General features: G+C 42.8%; 2 protein-coding genes across 7 annotated transcripts; both read left to right on the top strand.

Moving 5' to 3' along the window:
* The first annotated feature begins 1,425 nt into the window (after nt 1–1,425).
* syngr2a (synaptogyrin 2a) lies at nt 1,426–5,488 on the top strand. Its single transcript, XM_037089928.1, has 4 exons — nt 1,426–1,652; nt 3,616–3,853; nt 3,988–4,124; nt 4,225–5,488. Exons 1-4 carry the CDS (start codon nt 1,554–1,556, stop codon nt 4,426–4,428), a joined length of 678 nt encoding a protein of 225 aa, XP_036945823.1. The 5' UTR covers nt 1,426–1,553; the 3' UTR covers nt 4,429–5,488.
* A 1,126-nt stretch (nt 5,489–6,614) lies between these two features.
* cant1a (calcium activated nucleotidase 1a) lies at nt 6,615–15,081 on the top strand. Of its 6 annotated transcripts, none has more exons than XM_037088843.1 (5): nt 8,579–8,878; nt 10,473–10,580; nt 12,886–13,551; nt 13,834–14,037; nt 14,118–15,081. In XM_037088843.1, the coding sequence occupies exons 2-5, from the start codon at nt 10,559–10,561 to the stop codon at nt 14,486–14,488; spliced, it is 1,263 nt and encodes a 420-aa protein (XP_036944738.1). In that variant the 5' UTR covers nt 8,579–8,878; nt 10,473–10,558; the 3' UTR covers nt 14,489–15,081. The 6 variants fall into 6 exon arrangements, with proteins under 6 accessions (XP_036944740.1, XP_036944738.1, XP_036944737.1 ...); XM_037088844.1 differs by having other exon boundaries at nt 8,580–8,878; nt 10,473–10,548; XM_037088846.1 differs by having other exon boundaries at nt 8,582–8,878; nt 10,473–10,584.
* The last annotated feature ends 8 nt before the right edge of the window (nt 15,082–15,089 follow it).

The following is a 15,089-nucleotide window of genomic DNA, read 5'->3' as shown; positions in this document are numbered from 1 at the left end:
CTATAAAACATTGTTTTCGGAGAAGTTTTACAAGCAGTGTTTGTGTGGCGTTGTCTCTTAACAGCTGACGTCAGAGCTTTTGAATTATGAGTATTCACTGCCCCCCAGTGGCCACAGTGAGGAACTGCAACGCTACATTTCCTCAAACCACTGGACCAGAAAACATGGGGGAGAACAGGGTTTAGGGGTTACAAAATAAAACATGTACAAGTTAAAGATAATGCATAAACAACCTCAAATTAAGATTTATATAAGGATGATCATTATCATCATTATTACTATTGGAATGAAGAGTGTGTCATACATATTTGGAAAGGCTTCAGACAAAAAAAATAACAAATGAAGTAGTAAATAAACGTTTAATTGACCTTGTATTTTTGACACTTGAGTACATTTAATTTCAGGTTCTTTAATGCTTTTACACAAGTACCATTCTTTTGATTTCCGAAAGTAATGTTTTAACACAATATCTCTACTTTTACTCAAGTATGACCTCTGGGCACTTTTTAAAACACTGTGAGGCCAAAAGATTCACCTCCAATCTGCTCAACATGATTTATGATCCAACTACAACGTGAACCTTTGCACCTTGTAAAAAACCAACAGCACTGTTATAAACTCTCACCTGTCTATTGTGCTTGTGTTCCTCGCCATAGAGCCTCGTACCTTGTCATTTTTTCCCCCAGGTGACTTGAGTTACAAAATAACTGTATTTATAACTTAGCCCTTTTATTGGAGGCCATTTTAAACCATTTCAGTTGGAATGCAGAATGATAATAAGATGCAACAACCAAGCCTCGACTAACTGATAAATCCTTTTATTCTCAGAAAAGCAGTGTGAAAGAAAATCGATTAAATACATTTTTAGAAATATTTCTACCTAGATTTTTACTAATGTAATGTTGTTCTTGTAAATGATCATTTTCTGTGACTGGAAATACAACTTCATGCACTTATATTTCTCTTTTTGTTTAATTCTGTTAAAAGAAAGAAAGAAAAGTTGAAAGAAATCTTAGTTAAGGCTTTCTTCTCTTTTTTCTTCTTCTTCTTCTTCTTCTACTTCTTCTTCCCTTTCTTTCTTCTTCTTTACAAATCTGTGTGGTTTACTGTTTTACTGATCGTATTGGAGTGTCCCTGAGTTTCCTGAAGTTAAAAGGAGGTTAACAGCTCTTCCTCAATCACTTGTTGATGCATTGTGTCCCCTGCGACGTTTACGTAACTCCTTAAAAATGACTTTTATTAGGGTTATTAGGTACGGGTTTGGGTTAACATTAAAGAAAAAACATTATTCGTAATTTAGTAATTCATGTATGAAGGCGTTGATAAATGTTTATTTTTTTTTTACATGTATTCAGTTAATATTTCGGTTGCGATAACAACGAAGGTCCAGTTTCCGAGGAGCGCCTGAACGCATCGCAGCAGGGGCGGTCTTTGAAAAGTTGTCAGGAAGCTGTTTGACAAAACGAAACTGTCCCAACTGTGACAGTAGGAACTTCACTTTCTAGCTTGCCGTTCATATTAGGGTTTGTTTTGTTTTTTTAGAGGTGATAAAAATGCAGAGCAGCGCTTACGGGGCCTCGCTGGCCGGCGGTACCTTTGACTTGGAGAGTTTTGTAAAACAGCCTCAGACCATTGTGCGCTGCCTGAGCTGGGTGAGTGACTTGTTAGCTAGCTACACGGAAACGTTAGCATCAGAGTTTTTGCCAGCTGTCACATCACTTTATGTTAACAGATGTGAGCTGCCAGAGTGGACACTAATTAGCTAATTACACAGCTTGTAATCTTTCGGAGCTGTCGACACCGGACATGAACTGGGTGCTGGGTTGAATTCTTAAATAAAAGTGACATTAAGTGGATATTAGACGCGTTTTCTTTAGCACTAGCTAAAGTTAGCTAGCGTCGCCAGTGCTGTGTCACCGCAGTGTTGCGCCTTATGATGTAGCTTTTTGGTTTGGCACTTTTGTGTGTGTGTTGTATCTCAGGTTTGAAAGTCGACCACGAAGAGGTGAAACTCACAGAAGATATCTCTCTTTCTTTCTGGAGTGATTACAGAGGAAACAAATCAGGAATTGAAACTTATCCAGCGTCACATGTTGAGATCAACAAGTGTCTGATGAGTTGTTGTTAAACGCGTGACGTTACAGGCTAGCCACAGTAAGTGTGGTGGAAGATCATATTGTTAGATATCACACTCTTTCAAACATTAACAGAGTGCATTACAATAAGGCAGTACACATCGAAACAACAGTAGAAGACAACAGCAAAGTTGTATCAACAAAAATATGAAAAAGTAACTACAAGGCCAAAGTTTTTGATGACCTTATTTCTTCAGGCAAAGCAACTTAAATCCAATGCTCTGTCACATTTGTGTTTGCAGTAGATTTCCGAGCAGGAAAATAAGTTGCAATAGTCGATTAATCAGATTTGAGTCATTTTTATGAAATAGATCATCTGTGTGACAGCAAGATGAAAGTGGAGAAAATATGTCTTTAGAGGGGTTTTGTGACCCACTGATCACCAAAGAACTAATATAATTTTTATTATTAATATTTTATGAGACCAGTGCAACTGATGAGTGAGGACCCATCCTCCGCGTGTCACTTGAGCCAGAGGGGCGCCCCCAGACGACTATTTGATTTAATCAAGAAATGAATTCACAGCCTCATCAACAATGAAAAATAATCACGAGCTCTAAACAAGATGAAAAACATCTAAGCATCTCAGGGGTTGAGTGGAGCATAAGGCACTAAAGGGTTTAAAACATAATCGCTAAGACACAATGATGAGAATGCGGAGCTGCAAGTAAGCTTTGTCTTCATCATTGATTAGTGACTCTGTCTTTGAAGAGTCAACCACAACGTGACATCCCCCTTTGTCTCGGCTGTATGATTAACAGCCCAGAGATATTCTGGTGAAGAAAAATCATTTAAACACAGTGAAGCAACAAACATTACATTTGAGACGCTGTAATCTCGTCTTAGATTTTGGATAATTAAGATTGTAAAATGGCTTTAAGTGTCATGTTGTCGTGGTTTTAAAAAGGCTCAATTATAGTACAATTAAGAATTTCTCTTTAAAGAACTAAACTTTACTAGACAGTTCTTTTTTGTTTTTTTGATCACTTCTCCTTTGACCACAGAACTGATGATTAAGATTTTGTTAAATTACCTGTTGTCATCCCAACAAAACTGTTGCCATCACAATACCGAGGTATTTGGTCAAAAATAGGGTAATATTAGATTTTTGGCCCGACTGAAACCAGATAATATTTCCCTGGCTAAACTACAGTTTAATGGTTAATCCTTATTGTCACTGGTTAATTTTTGGGTCATTGTTTTATCTGCTCATGTCATCAGGCGCAGGGAATGATGCACTCTATTTTTATGTCACATTTACAGTATTTACAAAGTGTGGCTTTTGCACACCTTCAGGTCGACAGGTGCGTAGGAGACGTTGACAGTATTCAAAAATATCAGGAATTGAAACTCTCAAAGCGTCATCTGCTCAGCTCCACTTGTCTGAACAGGTTCGACAGCTGTTTGTAATGCTAGTTCAGGGGATTTCATTTATGGTGAATGCTTTTTTTTTCCAACCCTGTGTGTCTCGTCTTTTCAGTTATTCTCCATTGTGGTGTTTGCAACCATCACAGCTGAAGGCTACGTTAACCCAGCGACCAAGTCAGAGGAAAAATGCATGTTCAACGGCACCGACAGCGCCTGTAGCTATGGGGTCGGAATCGGCGTGTTGGCTTTCTTGGCATGCGTCATCTTCCTCGTGTTGGACGCCTACTTCCCGCAGATCAGCAATGCCAAGGAGAGAAAATTAATTGTTATAGCAGATTTGGTGTTCTCAGGTGAGAGTGAGCTTTCACTATTGACTGCTCATATTAAAATAAAGAAACTGTGCCTAAAAACAGGAAGTGCAGCCTCGTTGAAGTTAATGCTGTCATCATCTTTTGTCTGCTTTGATGTTTTTATTGCGGGACAGCGGCGTGGACGTTCCTGTGGTTCATCTGCTTCTGTGTCCTGGCCAACCAGTGGTCCAAAACACCCAAAGAGAACATAGTTACTGGTGATGCTGCCCGGGCTGTCATTGCCTTCTCCTTCTTCTCCATCCCCACCTGGGTGAGCCTCTCATCAACTCTCGCTAGCATTTGACTAACAAAATCACGTGAGAACACATAAGTCAGCCGGTCGAAGCTCCACTCACTGATTCTCTCCGCAGGCCCTCCTGACCTTCTTTGCGCTCGGACGCTATCGCCAAGGCGTCAGCGAGTTTGACCAGGAGTACAGAGACCCAGCCAACGACCACACCACTCCGTACCCGCCCGCTCAGTACCCCGGCAGCAGCGGACCCACGGGCTACCAGCAGTCGCCTTTCCCCCACAGCCAGGAGCAGCCAGGGGATTACCAGCCTCCAGCCTACTGAAGGACTGATATTCAAACACAAGAATCCAATGGGGGAGTTTTTTTTTTTTTTTTTTAATAAAAGACGTGTGCCAACGGTTTGCGCTCTTGCGGAACGTTTTTTGCATATTTGTGGGTGCACTGATGTTTATATGTTCATTTCATGGTTGTAAGTTGTTTGGATGTATGCTGATGTATGCACAGCAGTGGAAATTTAAAATGTATTTTGTAAGAAGGAGATTGTCTTGATACAAGTGACGATAACTTTGTCCTTTAAGCCTCCAACTGTAGTTAATTCAGTTCCCCATTTGTTTCAATTTTGCAATTTGATTTGCATTGTTAAGGTGGTTAAGTGATTTTTTTTTTTTATGGAAATGTTACTGTTTAGTACATATGAATATATTTACATTGCTATCAGATTCACAAACAGCAGTTCAACAGTCATAATGTATTGATCCATGTTATTACATTTTTCTATTCAACCACAAAACATCCATATTAATCAACAGGTGCGCCGAGGAAGTTCCCTCATTAACTACTGTAATATTTTTGTTTATTTTTCAATTATCAACCACTGAAAAAATGGCTATTATGCACTGAAAAACACAGCTAAAGTCTTTGAGGCGGTTTAATTGCCAATATCTGGTCAAAGGTTGTTGATTTAAACATTTTAAATCCACTCCTGCTGCAGTTTAATTTAGTTTTTCTGATTGCTTGTTTTTTTTGAAGGTAGCCAAAGGATCCTTTATATTTCAGCTACCTCTGGAGAAATCGAATGTGCCTTTCTTGAGTTAGTTTTACAATAACTATCCAATTTAGCCATAATTAGATAATAAGAGTTAATTAATATTGGGGTAAAATTTATATATTTATTATTTTACTTGAACCCGTCAGTCAGGTTCATGACAATCAAACCATAATTGTTATCTACACTGATTTTTCTTGCTTTTTTCACACGCCAGTTGTTCCTTTTCGCGAGTTGTACTCAATGGCTTTAAACTAATCCCCCAACTAAAGTGCCTTGTACAGTATTCTGTATCACACAGGGTTTGCCAAATAAACGCTGTTCTTGTTTGAACCTCTGGGTCCGCCCCTTCTTTGTGTCCTCTTTCAGAGAGCGAGACGGACGCTGCAGGGCTGTGCTCCTTTGGCAAATATTTAAGTTGTGACTGCGTGGGTGAAGGTGGAGGAACCTGTGAACTGTGGAGGCAGCACAGTAGTGACATAAAGATAGTAACAGACATGTAAACTTTACAGAGAAACAAAACAAAAGAATATATAACCACATATTTATACTATAAACATGCTGCGTAAATGTCAGTCTGAGGTCATAGGTCAGAGAAAAATTACTAGAATAATGGAATAATTTGCACCTTGATGTTTAATGAAGAGATTGTTGTTTACTTTTAACCGGAGATTATAGAATGTAGTATGCCAAAAATAGCAGGATGCCCTGCGACATCTGGTCTCATCTTGCAGCCCGCATGTAACACTTTGCAAAAGGGGAGATTCGTCATATTCGTCACAGTGTGTCAAGCAAATATGAACAAAGTTGAGAGAGCGCAAACAGGACAGTCTACTGACAACTGACAGAAACCGCAATGACAGAAAAAAGCACATTTAAGTATAAGTGTTACGTTCTTTGTACAAATTGATGTGCTTAGGCTGCGACAGCACCATTGACCCACAGCAAGACGGTCCTGGGTTCAAGACCTGGCAGGGGCAGGGAGTTTGCATGTTCTCCCCGTGTCTGCGCTGTTTATCTCAGGGTACTCCAGCTTGTCTGTCAGCCCTGTGATGAACTGGCGCCGCTCACCTAGTGTCAGCTGGGACCGGCTCCAGCCCCCTGTGACCCAGAAAAGAATCAGTATAGTAATATTTTTTTATAATAAGGAAAATAAGGTCCCCAGAACACTGTTTGAAGCTGGAAAGGTGGCAGGGTCCAGATATAAACAAAGTCTGAAACTGTTGCCGATTAAGGTCAGTTTGACCTTAAAGACAGTTTGTTTACTTGGTTTGTTTAGGTTTGTTTTTTTGTTTTTTTTTTAAAAAGTCGATTAATTAAAATGTCTCCCCCCAAACCTTAACAGTGCATCTTTAATGAGGACAGTTTTCTAACCATCTCGTCGTTGTCAAATTTCCGACAGGCCTCGAAGGCACCGTTTGACAAACGCTCCTCAATCCCGTAGCGCGCACGCGGTGCACGATGCTGTCGTCATCAGTACATACAGGAAGTAATGGTCGGCTGTCTGGTGAACGGGCAGCGGAGGAAAAAGAGCCGAAGAAAGAAGCGACACAACGATGACATCTGAGCTCCAGCCGGCCGCAGGACGTCTGTGAGCCGAAGACCGAACGACTTCCGCGGTGAGTAAGACGCGAAACGAGCCGCCCGCTGGTTCCGAAACAGGTCCAGGTCGCCTCATCGATCTGTGATGGCATCTGTGTTAACCTCTGAGCTGCTGGCAGGACGGGGAGAGAGACTGACACGCAGACCAACACACACATGCAGATGGGCTGTCTGCGCCAGAAAACACTCAGAACAGAGAGTTTGTAACAGTAATGTAATTAATGAAGGTGTTGGCGTTCAGAGCTTTAGTGAATAACCAAAGTGGGGATGCCCGAGGTCCACTTTAAGGCCTCTCTGATGGTACCAGATGTCTGCAACTACATGAGGAGATATTCAGATATCACTATTGTGGTTCTGTGCACCATGCAGCAGTTTGTCTTTGGATAAACCCTCCTCTGAGATCAGCTCCTCGGTGTGATGCACATCTGTTTGGCCGTGCAGACGTTTGGGTTTAGGGTTCTGCCTTAAAGCAATAAGTGAACTATTTATGGGCCCCACACACAGAGACGCACACACACATACACACTCTCTCTCTCTCTCTCCTTGATCTGCCTCCTTTGAAGCCCAGCTCCCCAGGTGTCACCCTTTTATGGCGCCACAGAGGTCAGGACAGAGATACACAATGTTTTCACTCCGCAGTCACTCAGGACGCGATTACAGAGGCTTAACTCAAGCAGCTGTGTAGAAACAGTCCCCGCTGGACTGCATGTCAGTCTACGATGTCAATGAGAGCTTCAACAATTAGTCCATCTGTCGATGATAATTGAGATGATGACACTATAGACATTTTTCGCACTTTTCACACGGTGAACATTTCAGCTTAACAAAGGACGTAAATAACATCTTTTCAACACAATTTGGCATCTCCAGGCTTCCATAGACTGGAAATACAACAGACGAGCTGTATGGGGCCCCATCTACTTCAGTTGTGTAGGAGAATGCTGCAACGGCAGAAATGTTTTGTCGACTTTCAAACTTCACCCGACTTTCCATCAGCATGAGGACGAGTAGTTCATTTTTGGGTGAACTTGTCCTTTTAATAAAGAGCCTTGAAATTGTCAAGCAGTTCATTCACTGGATGAACCAGAACAGACACTTCCACACAGGATGGAACAGTCATTTTCTATTTTAATTATTTGGTCAAAAGCTCCTAATTTGGCGAAGAGAAGAGTGAAAGTGTCCAGAATTTCCTGAAGATCGTCAACACATCATCTAAAATTATTTGGTTTTTGACCAAAAACTAAGGACATCCAATGTACGGTGATATAAAACAGAGAAAAGAACAAAATATGCACATTTGAACACCTGGAACTAGCGACTCCTTGGCTTTTGTGCTGATTGTTTTTTCGATGCTCCAGAAAAGTTTGCTGGGCTGCAAAACATCAGCTGACGTGTTAATTACTGAACTTTATCCTGTAGTCATATTTAAATTGAAATGCAGAAAATCCTCAAACATTGCTGCGTCCCTGCACACCTCCCACACACCTCTGTGCAAACTGTATCGCAGAGCTTTACTTTAATCATCGCGTTGCTCAACCCTGCATTTGTTGTGCGTTATGCAACATTCAGACTTTCAAACCTTTTGCGGGTTTCAAAGTCAGTCGCCTGTCAATTAATCTTTCATGTCTTGAAAAACATTCTTGAAAAGTTAGTTATTGATAGATGATCCTACAATTTTAAAGTCCTGTCTCGTTTTTTTTTTTGTTTTGTTTTTTTTCCAACTGCTCTGCTGCTGTAATCAGGCAGATCTCTGACCTGCAGTCCACCCACTGAACTGATCGTGTCACAGAAACACCTCCAGTGTGTAGGCTTTAGGTTAGAGCTCTCTGCAGGTAACAAATGTTTTCCTAACCTCTGTCACCCGGCCGCTCAAAGGCCGCTATAATGAATGATAACTTAATGGGTTGCGCCGGCTCGCCTCCTGCGAGGTTTGCCCCTTTGGACTGGAATGGTAATCCTCGAAAGTCTAGTTAAAGTTCACTGGGGGTTTGTAACGAGCCCAGTCATGGTTGCACTGCAAATAATCCGTGAGCGGACAGAGAGGACTAGAGCTTGGCCGAGGTTTGTGCTTCAGAGGTAAACTTCATGACGCAGGATCAGCGTTCTGGCCGGAGGAGGCGACGAGGTAAGCCTGCGTGCATTTAAAGGGGAGAAAAAAAAAAAAAAAGTTGAGCCACTTGTTGGTGTCAGTGCAGGGATTTTCAACAGGGTGGTTTTCATCATTACAGGCCCCCGATATTGCTGCCATAATGGACTGCTGTTTGGCTTGGGGCCCTCTTATGAAAAGGGGCTTTCAGCTCCTGAGTGACTTTCGGAGAAACTCGGCCGCGCTTTGGCCGCAGTGTGACGCTCCTGAGTTCCCTGGAATTTGGTTGGGAGTAGATAGCACACAGCTTCTGCTCTGTAAAGCCGGCTGGTGCTCTATCAAACACAGAGAGCAAGAGAGTATGAGAGAATGCAGATTTCCTGTTCTCTTCAATACATTTTCTTGATTAATTAACCGTTTAATTAATCATTTGGTCTCTGGAATGTCCAATGAAACATGTCCATTGGAAAGTCTTCAAATCTCTTGTTTTGTTCCTTCAACTGTCAAAAACAAACCCATATCCAATATAATTTAATGCAAAGCAAAGAAAATCACAACTATTTGCTTAAAATGCTTCAAATAGTTGCAGATTAATGTTTTGTTTTTCACCTAATCATTAAACAATTTGAGCTGCTAATGGAAAAGGCCATAAAGGAAAAAATGTTAGTGCTCATTTTGAAGTTTCCTGTGGCTAACACAATCAATTTTATTTATTGATTAATCTGTTGATAATATTGTGAGTAAATAATTAACCCGGTCCATCTATAAAATGGGGGAAAAACTGGTCACCACCTCCAACACGAAGGCGAGGCAGGTTTATTTGTACAGCACACTTCAGACACAAGGCAACTCAGAGTGCTTTAAAGGGGCAGAAAAGATGTTCAGCTGTCAAAGATACAAAACAGTGCAAAGCAGTAAATCATGACAAACTGCACTTTTTGCTTTATCAACAACTGCCAATTGATTATCCAGATTTAACGAATCAGAGCAGTGGAAGTGGTGCCGGAACAGCTGGGCGGTCCTGCATTTCCTGATTTACCTGTTCACAGCTCCCCCCTCATTCACTGTCAGTGAATGAGCTCCTCCCAGCCTCCACGCTGGCATGACGGCCACCTGTTCCTCTCCCAACCTTCAGTCGGCCTACTTCCTACTTCTTGTCACTTTACGCACGCTCAGTTTGTTGGAGCACTCACCAGAATTTAGAATAAGAGTGCAAGTAAAGGCTGACTGAGGGCTCGGCGGGCCATCGGGACTAAAGGTCTGATGCAGAGGAGAGCAGAGTCGACATATGGAGAGTATGTAAGGTTAGATCGAGTTTTATTATCCAGATGTCACTGATTGCAGTCATGTAGGCTTGGTCAGAGTGATGATTGAAAGAAACCTGTTTGGCTTTCAGGTAACTTAATTTGTTCAACGTTTATTTAGCCAGTTCTCTCTGCATACCTGTGCAGGGTGTTCGAGGTGAAGCCGTTGTAGCAGCTGTTGCCAGACAGCTACAGCTTAACTTGCTTACTTAAAACACCCTGTATATCTTGACTTAATGACCTGTGTTTAATTTTTTAAAAATTAAGTGAGACTGCGTAACTTTTGAAAAAGTCCTTTCACAAGTAAATGGTGTGACTGTTTGTTTCAGTTGCTAAATGTTTGGCGTCGACCATCTTGGCTTTTTGGAGCCAGAAGGGACCGAATTTGGATGAAAATGTCAGAAGGTGGATCTGAATGAGAAACCAAAGACGCACCTTTAAGTATATCATGCCTTATCGCTTATTTTGCTTCACAAAATTAACTTCACTAGTGCATGCAAAGGTAAATTGTTGTTTGGTAAATTTGTGCATCCGTTTCTGAAATTTACAAAGTCACATGTAACTATTTACATTTAAATGCAGGCAGTGCCTCAGACTCAGGCATGAAGATGTGCACTGCCTGCTCAACATTCAGCCGTCTCTTCATTGTTTTGACTCAGAACACAAAAACACGACTACACTACACACTAAACACACTACACCAAACACTACATAACATACTAACTATACACTCCAAACACACTAAATGTCACAAATCTCTCTCACTGCTGCTGTCACTCTTCCGCCGTCGTCCCTCCCACAGCTTCCCCTGTTCAGCAACCAAATCACGTGGTTTGCCATATGATTTTGTCATTGGTTGGTGTGGTGCATTTTTCCACCAATAGGAATGTGTTTTCTTGCATGCAAACACTTGCTGCTTGCTTGATACTTTTGTGACAAAAGCCTGTTTTTAACGTTTCTTCCTGCACCAGACACAAAGCAAACATGACGGCAATGTTTGCGCAAAAGCGTGGCGGACATTATTTATCGTAAATCCAGTTTTGGAAGTGCCGGCACGTCCGCCGAGTCAGGAGGTGGGCTGTGTGGACTAGCGGCTAGCAGCTAGCTACACACGAACATCCACAGATTCCGATTCCAGTTTGTTGTCCTCTCGTATCCGGACCTCCTCAGACCCGAACAGACTTGGTCAGTTTAAACGCACAGAACGGGACCAAACCACTGGTAAAATCCTGGTCCAGTTCGCACCGCTGCAGGTAGAAATCAGCTTGTTTCTTAAGGGTTGACGTGGAAGTGAGCTCTGCAGAGATTGGCTCTGGTGCGCACGTGACTATGGTGGCTACGGTTAACAATGCTTGTGGAATTCATAAAGCCTTTATGAAATAATTTATTAACTGTATCATTGTAGTCCAAACAAATCTGATGTTGCACACCCTTAAAACAAGCAGCAGCCATGTTGAAACTCTCAGGTCAGTCTGATCCTGATCTGGAGAGATATTTGAGGCACACATACACAGACACACACAGACAGAAATTCCTTGCTTTTATAGAGAGATGCTGTGTTGAAAATGTTTAGATTTCCATCTGAAACCAGTGGAGTTGCGCCCTGCTGGCCATTAGAAAGAAAGCAGGTTTAAAGTACTTCCTCTTTAGCTTCAGATTTTAGACCCGGAACCTCCAGCCATGTTCCATCCCATGTTTGTTGGTTTCACTACTGTACTGTACTGTTACCCCATCACTTGAGGAAACAGTCGCTACTGTGTAGGACAAATGTCATGGTGAATCGGAAGTTCCAGAAAAGTTAAATGTTTACTGAGATTGAATAGGTCGACTAGGACGATATGGTAACGTACAGAGATGAGGGTAGCTCAAGGGGCTTTATGATCATCGAGCATAAAACACCCTCTGTCCTTGGGTGATTGATGCTGATAAGAAAAATCTCTGCCCAGATAAACAATGGAATAAACATCAAGAAGCGCAACTGACCCTGTGACGAGCTAGCGACTTGTGCAGGGTCCACCATGCCTTCGCCAAGAGTCAGCCCCTTGAAAAAGGGATAAAGCTGTTACAGACATGACATGACATGACAAGCGCAATTGAGGATTTATCTCTCTCCCAGGATCGACAGACAGAAATAGATGTTGTGTCATAGTAAGATGACATTATGGAAAATTGAGATAATGCTAATATGAAGAATGTGGTTTCGGTGAGGATGTCGACCAACTTCCAGGTGTCACCCAGCAAAACAGGTCCTCGGGGGACCTGATAGCCAATGGACAAGCGCAAAGGAACGTGTTACCATAAGAGCACAAAGATTAACGGATTCATTGAGGCTGAGGCCACTCTGCTGAAAGGATAATGGTAATGGACACAAAGCCTGAAGTAATCAAAGAGGACTGTTGGCCTCTACACACGACTCCCACGAAGACACATTGTTTGTTTGCCTGATATCAGACAGTATTGTCAACCTGTTACACTGCTGGACCGAGGCCACCACATTGCTAGGTCAGGAGGAGGAAGATAAAAACATAGATTAGGAATGTTCAAGCACAGTTTTTTTTGAAGCCAAGAACAACCCTGGTCTAAGAGGCACTACCTACCTTACTTTTAGAGCTTGATCGTCGACCATCAGCCAATTATTAAATGTCTGAACACAGACGAGGCCTCGCCTTTTCTTTTTGACAGTCTACTGCCCCGTTTTGTGTTGTTCAAATGGACTTATCTTCTTTCTCCATTGTCCTCCAGGTCCCGCCAGGCCTCCATCCTCCATGCCTGCTTCCCCAGGCTTCACTCGACTGGAACAGAATGAACCTATGAACAATCTGCGGATCTCTGTCGGAGGCCTACCCATGTTGGCTTCCATGGCCAACACGACGGACCCTCGCTTCCGCCTTAAGTGGAAGCCCATTGTGGCGGTGGCGGTCTCGCTCATCTTGCTCCTTCTCCTCATGCACTTGAGCTCGGGGATGCGCTCCCACTCCTACAGCTCACACGGCTGGAGAGCCGGTCACAGTGACGGCCAGCATTCCGATTCCGATTACAACAACACCTACCCTCTCAGTCCACCCGAGCGCACACCGCTGGGCACCCGCTACCGCATTGGAATCATCGCCGACCTGGACACAAACTCTCGCAGTGACAAGAAGCTGACGTGGTTCAGCTACATGCGGCGGGGTTACCTGTTGGTGTCCCAAAGTGGTGACAAGCTTGCAGTTGAATGGGATGAGGACAGGGTGGTGCTGGAAAGCCACCTGGCGGAGAAGGGTAGAGGTATGGAGCTGTCGGAGCTGGTGGTGTTCAACGGGAAGCTCTACAGCGTCGATGACAGGACGGGCATCGTCTACCACATCGACGGTGACAAAGCTGTTCCGTGGGTCATCTTAACTGATGGCGACGGCAACGTTGCCAAAGGTCAGTATTGCATTATTCTGCTACATCCTGTGATCCAGTATGTTGTATAATTATGACTTTAATTCAGAGGGAATTACTATATTTTTTAAAATCAAAGTTGAGAGGTCTGACCCCTGATTTGGGAACCATTTGATTACTATCTAACTATTTAAACTGCACCTCAGACATTAATTCATCAGTATTAATAATCTAATAATGTGACATAATAATGAATCAACACTTTAGAATACAGCTGAATTTGTACTTTTACTTAAGTACTCATGAACTTTCTCCTAATAACAGGGTTCAAAGCTGAGTGGCTGGCAGTGAAGGACAAGCACCTGTATGTCGGTGGTCTGGGGAAGGAGTGGACCACGACTGAAGGCGTGTTCGTCAACAACAACCCAGAGTGGGTGAAAGTAGTGGGCTTCAGAGGGGATGTGAAACACGAGAACTGGGTTCCCAAGTACAATTCCCTGAAGTCTGCTGCAGGGATAGAGCCTCCAGGTGAGGATTCACTTTCCAGCTTGCTCAGGATCGTGTCCGATTTCTTTCTTTGTGTTGAGCGTATTCCTCTTTCTCTGCAGGGTATCTCATCCACGAGTCAGCAGCGTGGAGTGACTCCCTGCAGCGCTGGTTTTTCCTCCCCCGCCGCGCCAGCAAGGAGCGCTACGAGGAGACGGCAGACGAGCGTCGCGCCACGAACCTCGCCCTCAGCTGCTCGCCAGATTTCAAAGACATCATTGTAAGCCGAGTGGGTCCTCTTAACCCCACTCACGGTTTCTCCTCCTTCAAGTTTGTCCCCAACACGGACGACCAGATCATTCTGGCTCTCAAGTCGGAGGAGGATGCCGGGAATATTGCGACTTACATCATGGCCTTCACACTTGACGGACGCATCCTTCTGCCTGAAACCAAGATCGGGGATGTGAAATATGAGGGCTTGGAGTTCATATAGACTGAGAGACTTGCTCTTGAGGCCATTGCACTGTCCTTCTCTTTTGTTTACAATCCAGTCTCATCCATGGTAACTGAACTCGCTGTTTTCTTGGCAAGTTTGTAAAGGACACAACTCCAACCAGTAAAGGATCATGTTCAGTAGAAATGAAACAACAATGGGCTTTCTGAGACTGTAAATCACAGTCCTGGTTTTGAGAAATTTCTAGTCGAAACAGACAAAGACAGCATGTCTGGTGGTGGCTCTTTTTCTTCCTGGGGCCAAATTTAGCCCTGAACAGCACTGTAGCCTTTCTTATAATGAATGTACAAAATATTGATTCACCAGACTGTGATTTTTTTATTTTTCTTTCCTTGAAACATACATTTTCATGCACATACACTCTCAAACTCTCACACTCACACTCTCAAAAGCTCAAGGTTCTTAACCCTTTGCTCCATGTTAAACATCATTCTGTACATACCGAACATGTTGAGGCCTGTTTTTATTCTGCATAGATCTCATTATTTGAAGGACATTTTGGTGAAGAATGAGATAATGAATAATATTGTATGTAATGTTTTTTGGTGGGATGAGTAAAACCTTGATTCTTATTTTTCGA

This window comes from Acanthopagrus latus, chromosome 23 (assembly GCF_904848185.1).
Source record: "Acanthopagrus latus isolate v.2019 chromosome 23, fAcaLat1.1, whole genome shotgun sequence".
NCBI lineage: Eukaryota > Metazoa > Chordata > Actinopteri > Spariformes > Sparidae > Acanthopagrus > Acanthopagrus latus.
The sequence above is the reverse complement of the archived record's forward strand: the minus strand, read 5'-3'. Positions and strand labels throughout refer to the sequence as shown.

Bases quoted from the DNA above. Each gene is read 5' to 3' on its own strand.
- syngr2a (XM_037089928.1), top strand. From the start codon at position 1,554: ATGCAGAGCAGCGCTTACGGGGCCTCGCTGGCCGGCGGTACCTTTGAC. The intron at 3,854-3,987 runs GTGAGAGTGAGC...ATTGCGGGACAG, and splicing joins AGCAGATTTGGTGTTCTCAG to CGGCGTGGACGTTCCTGTGG. The intron at 4,125-4,224 runs GTGAGCCTCTCA...TTCTCTCCGCAG, and splicing joins TCTTCTCCATCCCCACCTGG to GCCCTCCTGACCTTCTTTGC.
- cant1a (XM_037088841.1), top strand. From the start codon at position 10,206: ATGATTGAAAGAAACCTGTTTGGCTTTCAG. The intron at 10,549-12,885 runs GTGGATCTGAAT...ATTGTCCTCCAG, and splicing joins TTGGATGAAAATGTCAGAAG to GTCCCGCCAGGCCTCCATCC. The intron at 14,038-14,117 runs GTGAGGATTCAC...CTTTCTCTGCAG, and splicing joins TGCAGGGATAGAGCCTCCAG to GGTATCTCATCCACGAGTCA.